At 37.1% G+C, this 12700-nt stretch overlaps 1 protein-coding gene across 4 annotated transcripts in view; it reads right to left on the bottom strand.

The window, feature by feature from the left end:
* The window catches only part of LOC105160162 (vacuolar protein sorting-associated protein, putative (DUF1162)), a 54979-nt gene that overhangs the window by 21426 nt on the left and 20853 nt on the right, over nucleotides 1–12700 (bottom strand). For 3 of the 4 annotated variants that reach the window (XM_088879582.1, XM_011077428.3, XM_088879583.1), the window contains 7 exons: nucleotides 11322–11472; nucleotides 8811–8909; nucleotides 8590–8691; nucleotides 7119–7177; nucleotides 6873–6975; nucleotides 579–770; nucleotides 395–508 (listed from right to left, as the gene is read on the bottom strand). In XM_088879582.1, the coding sequence (XP_088735708.1) occupies nucleotides 395–508; nucleotides 579–770; nucleotides 6873–6975; nucleotides 7119–7177; nucleotides 8590–8691; nucleotides 8811–8909; nucleotides 11322–11472 (820 nt within the window). Of the gene's footprint in view, nucleotides 1–394; nucleotides 509–578; nucleotides 771–6872; nucleotides 6976–7118; nucleotides 7178–7774; nucleotides 8028–8589; nucleotides 8692–8810; nucleotides 8910–11321; nucleotides 11473–12700 lie in introns of those variants that run through there. The other variant, XM_011077430.3, reaches the window with a different exon arrangement.

Below are 12700 nucleotides of genomic sequence, written 5' to 3'. Positions count from 1 at the left end.
GGATAAGACGTCAATTAATTAGATTATTTAATTTGGAGCATGTGTGATGGGCATACACAAGCGTTAATTAGATTAATTAAGATTTGTGTACACTTAATTTGAGGTAGTTAGGTGAATATGTCCCTCTAGGTTACCATAACATTGAACAGCAGGTGATTTCCAGAAAGAAAGAACCCCTCAAGGAACTCCTAAGTTTAAAGAGCAACTCTGGGATCTATTTAACATTTCGAAAATAAAACAGCTCATTGTCAGTAAATCTCTCTGTTTATGCGAATTGCCAAGGCACATTTCTTTCGGAAAAGGATAAAGATGCCTGGAATATTATATAAAATGCCACTAGCAGTAACATGGTAAATCACCATCCCAAAGGAAGTAATTCTGTATTACTACTCACCTCAAATCCTTTGAGGATGGGTTCATCGAGGAAAATACAGCCCACCAAGTTTGCAGAAGCGCTAAATTTCTCGACGAGAGGGATAGTTGCAAAAGAAGCTGCCATTAGTATCACCTGCAAGACATCACATTTGAGCATAACCCTTCTTTAAGCATACCAATACTGAATGGACAGAATTACTAACCTGTGCATCATTTATCTGGATTTCAAAGTGATCATATAGATCCTGAAGCTGAATCTCCATTTGAGTGTTTCTAATAGTACCAGACCCAAAACGAACATGTCTGTTCAGAAGATGAGACCCATCCTCCAAGTGAGAACAAGAAGAGACTACTTCAGACTTGGATTTGAGTGAAATAGCTCCTATTTCCATTACCTGCCAAATTCAATTTACTAAGACCAAATAAATAGTGCAAAAAGATTCTGCATTTATTTTAACCATTCAAATTCCACCTTGAAACAAAACAAAAAGCAGAAGCATCATTGACCAACATAAGAATTTGAATAGTAATTTCTTTAGAGGGCTAAAGATAGAATATATGAAAAACGGATAAAGCGTCTTGATCATTTAGGAATTTCTATAACTTAAGAATCAATCATATGATTCTACCAAATCCCCTAATCTAATCAAATCCTTTATTGTCAACACCTCACACTTAATCAAGAGTTAATTTCACTTGGTCCCTGTGAAAATACTCTTTCGCCAAAAGAAACTTTTTGAAATAACAGTTGCACCCCTCCAAGAATCCTCAGTTGTAGCATTTACAGCTGTACCCCTTCCAGTAGGGTTTGGAAGGAAAATGCTTATGTCGGCAAAAAGTTACATAAAGTTCTAAATTTACGTCTAATTCAGTTTCATCAACCGCTGCATTTTGTCCAATGACAATAATTCTGGTACAATATTTTATTACAATTACACCTTATTCACTTTATATATTACATTTACTAATTACAAGCATAAAATATAACTAAGTATCTTTGTCAATAAATTATATGGAATGTTGAAGAAGCAGTAAATTGGAATTTTATGTAATTCTTTTTGCTGATGTGAGCCAAAAACTCTAACAAAAGGGATGCAGTTGTAAATCACGAATTCTAGTAGGGGGTGCAAGTGTAATTTACTAATTTCAAAAACAAATGGGCAAAGTGTATGAATGCAATGAAACAAGGAGGCAAAAGTGTGATAGAGAAAAATTTATTGAGATTAAATGCTCAAAAGACGATGCCCCCTTGAAGAATTTTTTGAGAAGGATCACGTATACGATTTTCTTGCGGCACTTAATCCTGATCAGATCCAAATACTTGGTAAAGAGGAAACATCTTGGCTAGACAAGTCTACTTCCATCAAACGAACAGAAGAAAGTCGAAGGGTATAATGCTTGAACATCAAGCTTTAGAAGGACCAGCCTTGATCACGAGAAAAGAACAACCAATGCAAGAGAGGGAGAAAGTTGACTGGACGATGTCCTTAGGAGAGGACAACAAAAACAACAAGTGGAGAGATAATAAGGAAAACTTGTAGGTGCACCAATTGTTAGAAACCAAAGGACACTAAAGAGAATTGCAGGAAGTTGCATAGCGAACCACCACCTTCAAGACAAGAATGGGAAAACTGAGGAGGGCAACATAGATCTCAAGCTCATCTAACAGAGCAAACTAATCAAAAGGAGGGGCAGGAGAATGGAGGTCTCAATAGCAAGGAGATTAAGATCTCTTCACAAGCCTTCTAGTGCCTGATCATTGGCAATCTCATGTAAGTCTCCACTTTCTTTAGGATTACATGCCTTTTGACAACTCTTGGATAATTGACTCAGGGGCTACTTCACATAACCCACACACCTCACAATATTTCAGTACATATTCTTCATGCCCAAGTAATAGGAAAAATGTTGTAGGTACTGGCTCTCTTGCAACAGTTGCAGGTTAAGGAGATATCCATGTAACACCTACCCTCATTCTTAAAGATGTCCTTAATGTGCCAAAGTTATCAGCAAGTCTTGTTTCAATTCAAAATCTTACGGAAGACCTTAAATGTTGTGCAACATTTCATTCCTCTTACTGTGTTTTACAGGACCAGCGTTCGGGGAGGAAGATTGGACTTGCTAAGCAAAAGAATGCGCTTTACTATCACAAAACACCTAGGTATTCTAAGAAACTCATAAATAAAGTGCCATCTTCTCTCCTTAGTACTTCTAAGCTATTTGGCTTTATCACTTTCGTCTTGGTCATCCCTCTCTCCATGTCTTAAATATAATGTTTCCCTCTTCGTTCAATGCACTAGATATTACAAGTTTTAATTGTGATGTTTGTGAACTCGCAAAGCTTGTGCCTTTTCCTTTTTGTAATAGTAGAAGTTCTCATCCTTTTTATTTGACTCATAGTCACATTTGGGACCATCCACAACTTCACATATTTCGGGGTCTAGATGGTTTGTTTCTCAAATTGGTAATTATACCAGGGTAACATGGGTATTCTTACTGAAACAAAAATCTGAAGTGAGTCATGTTATTCCCAATTTTCTTTCAATGATTCGACCTTCCAAAATGAGGGTATTTTCATGAGTCATCATGTGTTAATACACCACAACTAAACGGGCTTGCTCAAAGGAGAATAGCCATTTACTTAACAATATTCGAGCAGTTTTTATTTCATGGGAATGCTCCTAAAACCGATTGAGAAGAGGTTGTTCTTACTGCCACACACATCTGTGATTAATAGACTACCCCCAATGATATTACATTACAGAACTCCCATGGAAGTCCTTGCCAAATTCTATCCACACTTTAGAACATCAAATGGTCTTATAGGTGGAGTCTTTGATTCTTTTGTTCATGTTCATGTTCATGTTCATGTTCATCCTCAACATAAAGGAAAATTAGACCCATAGGAAATCAAATGTGCTTGGTTATTCACCAACACAAAAGGGGTACAAATGTTATTATCCCCTAAAAATTCTACATATCTGCAGGTATCACATTTGCTAAAAGTAAACCATACTTCACACATTCTTATCTTCAGGGGGAGATTTCACTTCTGGAACATAAAAACTATAGTGAATTTGAATCCTTTGGTCCTCTTGACTTACCTTTTACAGTTCCATCCTCTTCTTCAATGCAGAATTCTTCAATATCCAAGCCTGAATCCATTCCAGCGTCAGTTCAAGAAAGTGACCTACCCCAATTCATGATTATGTAAATGTTAACTTTGATGTATTCAAGAAAATCATCTGTTCCATATCTAGCATAAGTCCATGATGCCAACTCGCACCCTCCTAATGGACACATGGTAAGTTCTGATCCTCCTTTGTGCATAGGGGTAGATTTCCAAAAAATGATTCTCACCTTCCTGTTGCTATTAGAAAAGGCACCAACAAATGCACAAAGCAACCTCTATATCCATTGTCCCATTATGTCTCACTAAAACATCTATCACCACTCTAACAACATTTCTATCTCGAACACTTTGCCCAAGACCGTATCAAAAAGAGAAGGGAGGAATGCTAAGAGAGAGGAAATGGATGCACTAGAAAAAAACAAGACATGGTAGATTGTTGATAAACCAAAAGGAAAGAATCTTGTAGATTGCAAATAAGTTTTCATCATGTAATATAAGTCTGATGGTTCACTTGAGAGATATAAAGCAAGGTTGCTTACTAAAGTTATACTCAAACATACGTAGTTGACTATCTTGAGCCATTTGCTCTAGTGGCGAAAATGAATACTGTAGCAGCTTATTTCAATTGGCCACTTCACCAATATCATCATTCCATGGGGCTTTGGAGGAGAAGATACCGCTAATAAGGTGTGTGGATTGAGAAAAGCCGTATCTGAGCTTAAGCAATCACCTAGAGCCTGGTTTGGGAGATTTGCTAGAGCGATGAAAGGAATAGGATTCAAACAAAGCCAATGAGATCATACCTTTCTCATCAAGCATTCAGCCACAGGGGAGTGACAACACTCTTAGTATATGTTGATGATATTATTGTCACAGAAAACAATGAGAAAGAGAAGAAAACCTCAAAAGGTATCTGATTCAGGAGTTTGAGATAATGAAACTTCGAAGGCTTGATAAGTCAAAACAAGGAATTTTAATCTCGCAGCAGAAGTATGTGATGACAGATCTATTGAATACACCCATAGAGCCAAACCATAAACTTTGGGAAGCAAAAGAAGAACAACTACCAATAGAGAGATGTACCAGAGATCGGTAGGAAAACTCATCTATCTTACTCACACTCGACCAGGCATAACATTTGCACTAAGTATGTTTAGTCAGTTTATGCACAATCCAAGGGAATCACATCTACAAGCTGCATGCTAAGTGTTACATTACTTGCAAGGTAGTCCACGACTCCACGGAAAGGAGTTCTATTCCAAAGGAATAATGAAATCACATCTAGCTATTACACGTTTCTTGGTGGCAATTTGGTAACATGGAGAAGCAAAAAAACGGATGTAGTCAAGTGTTGAATCAGAGTTCAGGGACTATGCGAGTTTTTGTGTTTCAAGATGCTCTTGGACGATTTGAGAGTTAAGAGGGATTGACCTATGATGTTGTAAAGTGACAATAAGTCGACAATCTATATTGCTCATAATCCTATACACATGATAGGACAAAGCATATCAAGATAAATGGACACTTCATCAAGGAAAAAAAGCTGGAAAGGCCTATTTGCATGCCTTATGTGCCTTCAGGGAGTCAAATGGCAGATGTTTTATCTAAGGGATTTAATGGTTCAACCTTTCACCCATATGGAATATCATAGGTATATAAATGAACATACAATAGAGAGGGATAACAGAACGAATGACTTCTATTTTAACCATCAAGCAATCTGAGAGACTATATAGCAGAACCTCATTAATTCTCATACTTCACCCATGACCAATCATGACCAAACACGTTAAATTCAATCGCCAGACCAAGTTGCATAGAAAGGTTTTGATCCACTAAATTAGTGATTTCCCTTGAGAGTTGTAAAGGACGGACGATAGAGAATAGGGACTGATCTTCTTTATTTCTAGAATGAACAATGAAGCTGCTAGTATTGCAAAAATGTGTAGCATAAATTATAGATAGGAAAATTATTCGGCACTTAGTATCTTCAATCTTACGATAATAAGATATAATGGCTCAGTAGTAAACAAACCATCTTAAGATTCCAATCCTACTTTGGAGTTCCCTAAAGATGCTCTTTGGCAGCACCCATGCAAAAGACCTACTTTCATTATCACCAAGGTGTACTTCCAGTGACATGAAATTATTGGCCTTCCATGTAGAGCTTGAGTTAAGAGTTTAAAAAGAAAAACTAGCGTCGGTTGTGTCCTACTCATTCCATCAGAATGACCATTTTTGTGACTATAAAATATGTTGAAGAATCCAAGAGCATCATCCAATTCAGAACTTTGCATGTTTTATCTAAATGGAAGATTCCAGGCATTTTCTAGGCTTACTACATTACCCAACCTACCTGAACTTTGCATTAAAACTAAGTTGCGTTTAACTTCCACACCTTTTTATGACATGAAACCCTATAAAGATTTCAATACCCTTCAAGTACACCATATTTTCTACAAATAATTCCTCCTATACAGTTATTTTGTATTCTAATAATAATCATATCAGATACATCTCCCCCAGTTCAAGATAATACCATAAGTAGTCACAAACACGCCTAAGGCTTGCTTCCTCAGGACTTGAAATTCTTCAAAATTACCAAATAAGTGATGCTTATCTGTTATTATGGATTTGCAGTCCGTCCTTAACAATCCAACCAAATGCAACCTCATATTAAGTTTGTTGACTTGAATCCTACACAGGATAAGCTATCAGTTCCAATCATCTCCTATTTGAGAAACTTGTGCAATTAATATTCACTCAAGCAAATCTATGTTCAGAATAGGGACTAACATGGCCAAGTATTAATATTACTTCCAAGCAATATTGTGAATGCAAGAGATTCTCATCCTATGAAGCTTTTCCATTGGAAACTAATCCATGGGCACAAGTCTCGATTTGCAGGTAAAAGAAAATGGACCATTTGGAGCAAAGTGCACCATTGGTCGTACAAAAAGAATATTATTGTTCTTTGCATTTCAATTATTGCTTTCTCATAATTCATAGTGACCCAGGTATAAATCTTTTAACATTATGCTTGAAAATGCATCTCTTTTACAGGGAGGGTGGGAGTGAGGAAATCCGAGAGACTTGTCAGAGCTTTTAATTTTCTCCCTCATTTTCTCTTTAGACATGGGATTTCAAGGGCATGGGTGATGTGTAAGGTGGGCTTCCGTTAGTTGCAAGAAATTGCAGCAACAGATATGTCAACTATTATACGACAGAAAGAATGCATGTGTCTATCTGCACTTGCTTAATTTCACAAACAAGGATAAAGTTTGACATGGGCTAAACATAAAAAAGGGCAAAGAACAAAATAAATTTGCATTTTTATATCGACAAATCTGTAAAAAGGACATACTAAATCATGCGCTTCAGTGTTAGCATTTTCCCTTGGTATATTGATGACAGTACTGAAAAGATTGATATCCCACATCATCTTTTTACGACTTGATAAAACATAACTGCAAAACAAATAAGAAATAATGATGACCTCCAAAACCCATGTGCAAAAGAAAAATAGAAACACTTTCTGAATATATAATAATAATATAAAATGTAGAAAACCATAGTAGAGGCATCCACATCCTTGAGAAGTGAAACATACCCAATTTTTGACACAAGTCGCGAGTTAAGGTCATGAATGCCATTTAGAGACAGCAGCATCTGCATCAGCAAGTAAATGTGGGAAAAACATAATGTCACTAGAAGGTGTTAACTGTAAGTAGATCACCCAAAATCACTTCCCTTACTAAACAAGGCATCCAACGATTTTTTGTCAGCAGTGAAAAAATCCAAAGTACAAATGCAGAAAATACAATGAAATGCCAACTAGTCGTCACGTGCAAGTTCACTTCATGATGCATGCAAATCACTAATGTCATGCATTTCCTAGCAGTGAGGAATATTTACAGTCATAAGCAGCAAGTACAAAACAAAGAAGCATTTGTACGTTTTGCACAAAAGAAGAACTCGAGGCTGCAATTTGAGGGAAGGTAGTGGATTCCTAGAATGCTAGAATGGCTTTACAAGAATTCCCCTATTTCAGTTACAGAGTATTTTTCAGGAAACCCCACACAGTATAGGCACAAAGGACTACCACATAATGCACAAAGTTCGTCTGTTTACCTCTCTCTTCTAAGACCTTCGGACACATTTTTCCTTTCCTACCATATCAAGGCATGTTAAACTTGATGAACAATAATATTGCACCATATATAAACATTTTAAGTCGGACATCAATATTTTCAACATATAACTAACCACCATATTTGCTGCCCCCAGAAGGAGGAACTCCCATTGTCCTGCTTCTACCCAACATTGACATCGGACATATCCTGTCTAGTATAATCCTTCTATCTGATGCCTTTTCCTCCTCTTCATATCTCTGTTTGCCTTCTTCAGTGCAAGACCTCTCAACCATACTCATAGGTGTTGTACCCTCTCTTTAACCATCTTCACATTCCTAAAGGCAGCTGCAATGCCTAACTTGTTGCATTATGGACTATGTCAAAAGCATCTCCCAGCTGGCTCAGTCTTTGTTGATTGTGCCAGCAAAACATACCTGCTCAAGGTTCTCGAGCTATTTTAAGAATTTTTTCCAACAATCTCTGTACATTTTTATTCTGACTCTGGTTTGTGTTAGCTTTACTTCACATAAACTCTGCTAAATCCCACCTGCTAAAATGACCTTTCTCCCTCGACCAAAGCCACCATCTCGTTACCGCAAGCTATCTCACCTCAGGTGAGAACTATGAATTAAATTAGTTTAACCTCAAAAATACAATAATCAGATTATAAAGTGGAGTAATTGTGTCAGATCATTCGAATCCAATCACAACCATTTAATTCAGATTCTTAATCTTTGTGAAAGCAATTTCCCCTTGTCATACACAGAATGAGAACAAAATCATAAAGCACATACTACGTCGACAGCAAGATTTATGAAATCAGCAACTCTCCCCAGCTTAACTGGCAATTACGTAATCCGAGTCTAGCTCATTTGTGAGTCTTTTGACTACCTTTTTGTTTACACCAGTAATACAATGATCTGAGACAGAATAGAAATGTAGTATTACCCTTTGCTGCTGAAAGCTAAACTGTTGTAGAACATGTAAGAAACCCGAAATATTCTTCAAAAATTCTGTATCACAGATCAGTTCAGTCGGATTAAGTACAATCTGCAAACAAGATCTGCAAGTCATCACCCGCAAAAGCTACAGGAACATAACAGATTGAAAGGAATGGTATCAAGTTTAAATTTATAAGACAACATAACAGCTAAGGAACATCAAGAAACCTTCACTGATGAATTTACATCACATGTTGGAGGGGAGAGATCAACTTTGACGTTTAGAGAAGGATGCTGGTTTTCAAGCAACTCATCCTCAGCATCAACCTGTGAACATAAAGTCCATTACAGTATACTAATAATGGGTGAAATACGAGATGGAAAAAGATGATGGCCAAAATTGATCACTAATTCTGGATAATATTACTCAAGGAAGATCATGTGACAATTTCAAATCAAGCGAGAAAAGACAGGGCAGCTCCAGGAATACCAACTCTAATGACAAATCCAAGACATGCATCCCGCAGAAGTTCAAGAAATAAAGGGACTGGTTTGCCAACAGGATGATCAAACTGTCAACAATACTACAGCAATAGATATTGGAGCCCTTTATCATGCCAGGTATGTGAAATGCCACCTCTATTGCAATAGCTAACTAGCTGTTGTAATAACCAGCTTCCTGTGTTTTTCCGCTAAGTTATATTCTGTACTTTGCTAGTTTCTCCCTTAACTTTCACTTAAAGTTAAGTAACAAATCACTCGTGAGTGTTGAAGCTATGCTGAGCCACAAATTCTACTGTGTTTGGTCCTTTAGAGCAAACAACCAATCTTTTCACTAAAGCTTGAGTGACAAACCAATTAAAGGCTTAGCATAACAATCAGGGCGTAGTTGATGTGTAAGCATCAGTTTGTGGGATAATGTTAGAATTGATGTATCTTTTCCTATTTTACCTTCAGAACATTTTATGGATCTTCCGCTGTTTCACCTTTGTTATATTCAGTGTGTAAATGATTATGTCATATGTGAACAAATTTGAGATGCGGGTTCTTAGACAGTATACTTCTCTCTTCTATCAGCCTTGAATTCATGAAGCACACATGTCGCACATCACAAAAAGGCGAGGATTTGGAGACCTTCCATGGGTCTAACACTCAGCTCAACCAACCACAGCCTCAAGTGGAATGCCTAAAATACAGTCTTCTACTTTGAAGCATATTTTACACAACCATCTGGATTTCGATGCATGATACCCGCACCTTCCGCAACTTCCACTACCACCTCCACCCCATGACCTTCCCACCACCATCTCCACTATCTACCATGCCCTTGGTCAGCCCATCAATAGCCTTAACATGCCCCTGTATTACCACCAACATCATTACCCCCCCCCCCCAACACACACACACGCACAACAGTAGTGGAACCACACATCATTTTTTCCCTAGAAGCAGAAAACAACACAACAGTTCTGGACTCTGGCATCACTTTATGATTGAATCCCTACCAAGAGATGGCACAGTGCCTTAGATTCAATACTTGACCTAACCTCCTATATAACCTGAAATTCTCGTGGACCCAGTGGTATACTTCTACCACCAGCAACCATGAAAATAGAGAAGAGTTCCATTTCTCATACTCTTCATAGATGGATAAACCCATGCATGCAATTTTATATATAAGCTAACTTCGATTATTTAACATTTAGAAAGCCATCAAAAGGCATGTTAAGCCTTATGAATCATTATTGTGGTTTGTCGCAGTCGTGCCAATGAATGTGAATTGCAGTAAAGCTGCTGCACCCCAAGTTCCCTAGAGCAGCGGCCAAAAGATAAGGGTGTTTTTTTTTTCCCTCCTCTGAGTGAGAGGAAAAGGAAGAGCTGGTTTTACACTGATAATTTTGGTATTTATCTCCAGGTGTATCAAATGATAGAAGTAAATCATCTTATTTTATGGTCACTTCTGTATCTTGATTGTTTGTCCTACGTGGTCTATAATCTATAACCTTACCAGTTAACTAATAATATTGAGGTAGAGCATCGTACTGGTCAACAGCAGGGAGTGAAGTGTTAGTTTTACCTGTAGTTTAGGTGGTTTCAATCTATTGCACATTAATTACTATTAATTGCTAAAAGTAGTTCGCATGTCTTAGCACAGATTAAGAAATAGAATACGAAACTAAAATAATTCCAACCACAATGCCCCAGTCTACATTTTTCTCTTACAAGAACCCTATTATTTAAAGACACATTCTATCTCCAGACTTTCTGGATATTCAGTTAACACCTTGTCGTAGCAAGGAAATATAAACATCGCAGGTGGGTACTAAAAATGACTGGCTTGAAAATATTGATGAGGATGGGAGATAACAGAGTGTTTCTTCTGGTTTAAACCAGCAAGAACCTAAAGAAACATCATTAACTAAAGGACTCCACAAGTAATATTCCCAAAAGAATAATAAAATGTATTTATGGATCTACAATTTTCCATGCTAAGCATAGAACCACCACATAAGCAAGTACTAGATTGTAATGCATCAGTAATTAACAATGAGCCATTCAGTACACTTCAGCACTTCAGAACAAGGAACAACTGGTAAAATTAACAATCAACTGAAATCTAAAAGTGACATCTCTATACTTCTCAGCAGTAACTTCTATGTCTAACCAACACCAGAACTTACTGCATGCAATAAAGGTATATATATAGACAACTTATATGCTTTAAGAGAGAACATGAACCTTTTTTGTGAAGAAAACAACTTGATTTTTAAATGGATTAACCATCTGTGCCGAGTTGATAGAAGCACTAATAATTGCAGATTTCTCCCAGACCTTGCCCTCAATAGAAATCCCCTTCAGCGTCAAATCAGCAATAGCCTGTCCGAGCTCCCTAAACATTATGCCAGGGTATCATGTAGCAAATTACATATAATCCATATCAATAAAAAGGTTAATCATTTACCCTGAAAAATAATTTTTATCTAGGAAAATTAGGATATATCTTGTACAGAAGGACAAGGAATAGGAAGACAAGGACATCAAACGTCATAATATCACTAACAAACTCGATTAACTAAGCATCCCACTATTCTGTCAACCCAAAAGAGATGATGCTCAAAAAGCACCAGATACTTTGCACTGAAAACGAACTAGGGTTTAACTTATATCAACGTGAGTGAGGAGAATAGTGTGTTATGAAAATCTAGAGCTTAGTTTCGCACCAAATATACTGACTAGTCCACTTAATTGCAATAACAATGGCTACACCAGTGCAGTTTTATAATCCGATGAGCCATCCTTACGAGGACTACAAAGTGGAGAATCAAAAGCTTGTTCATCAATACTAGGATGAGTATTATTCATAGACTTATATTTGCAAGTGAACTAACAAGTTTTAACTTAGCCTCGTTGGGTTACGGAATCGAATTATACAAGTTCAACTCAGTAAAGGACATAGTACGCTTGTTGAGTCGTTGGACATTAAGGGCAACTGAGCGCACAAAGAGATGCTTCAGGTACAATATAACCTGAAACAAACTGCTGATATTTTTCAAAATAACTAAAAATGATATTTCATTTCTGAGTGTAAAATTTGATGAAAAAGGTTGTCTCTGACACGAGAATGCAGGATTAAAATAAAAGGGTTTCTCCTCCTACAATGCATAACAGCTAGGAAAATACCTTTCCATCTCAATTATGGAGCTTACTCACTTTCCAAAAAGCTCTCCTAAGCATTGACATCTATAAAGAACTAGAATAATACACTTGCACTTTATCCTTAAAACCAGGTTCTGGGAGTTTTCCCGACATTCCTGAATAAGTCTTGGTAAATGGGGTTTAAACTTGTATCTAGGAGACTGAATTGGAACAAGTGACATACACAAATTCCAGAACACAGTAATAAGCAAATATCAAGCAAATTCTGCAAAAATTCCCCCATAACACCAACTACATATTCTGAAAGCGAACAATTACTACAATTAACAACTAGCTTCACCATGTCATAACAATCACAAGCACAAAGAGACTAGCTTCCCAAGCTATAATATAGATTACTCCACTGAATATACTCTCAATTCTGGACACCACATTTCTATGGTTCTGGAAGAGTTAAAGGA

The sequence above is a fragment of the Sesamum indicum genome, linkage group LG4, assembly GCF_026168435.1.
Source record: "Sesamum indicum cultivar Baizhima isolate 11 linkage group LG4, ASM2616843v1, whole genome shotgun sequence".
Taxonomy (NCBI): Eukaryota; Viridiplantae; Streptophyta; class Magnoliopsida; order Lamiales; family Pedaliaceae; genus Sesamum; species Sesamum indicum.
The sequence above is the reverse complement of the archived record's forward strand: the minus strand, read 5'-3'. Positions and strand labels throughout refer to the sequence as shown.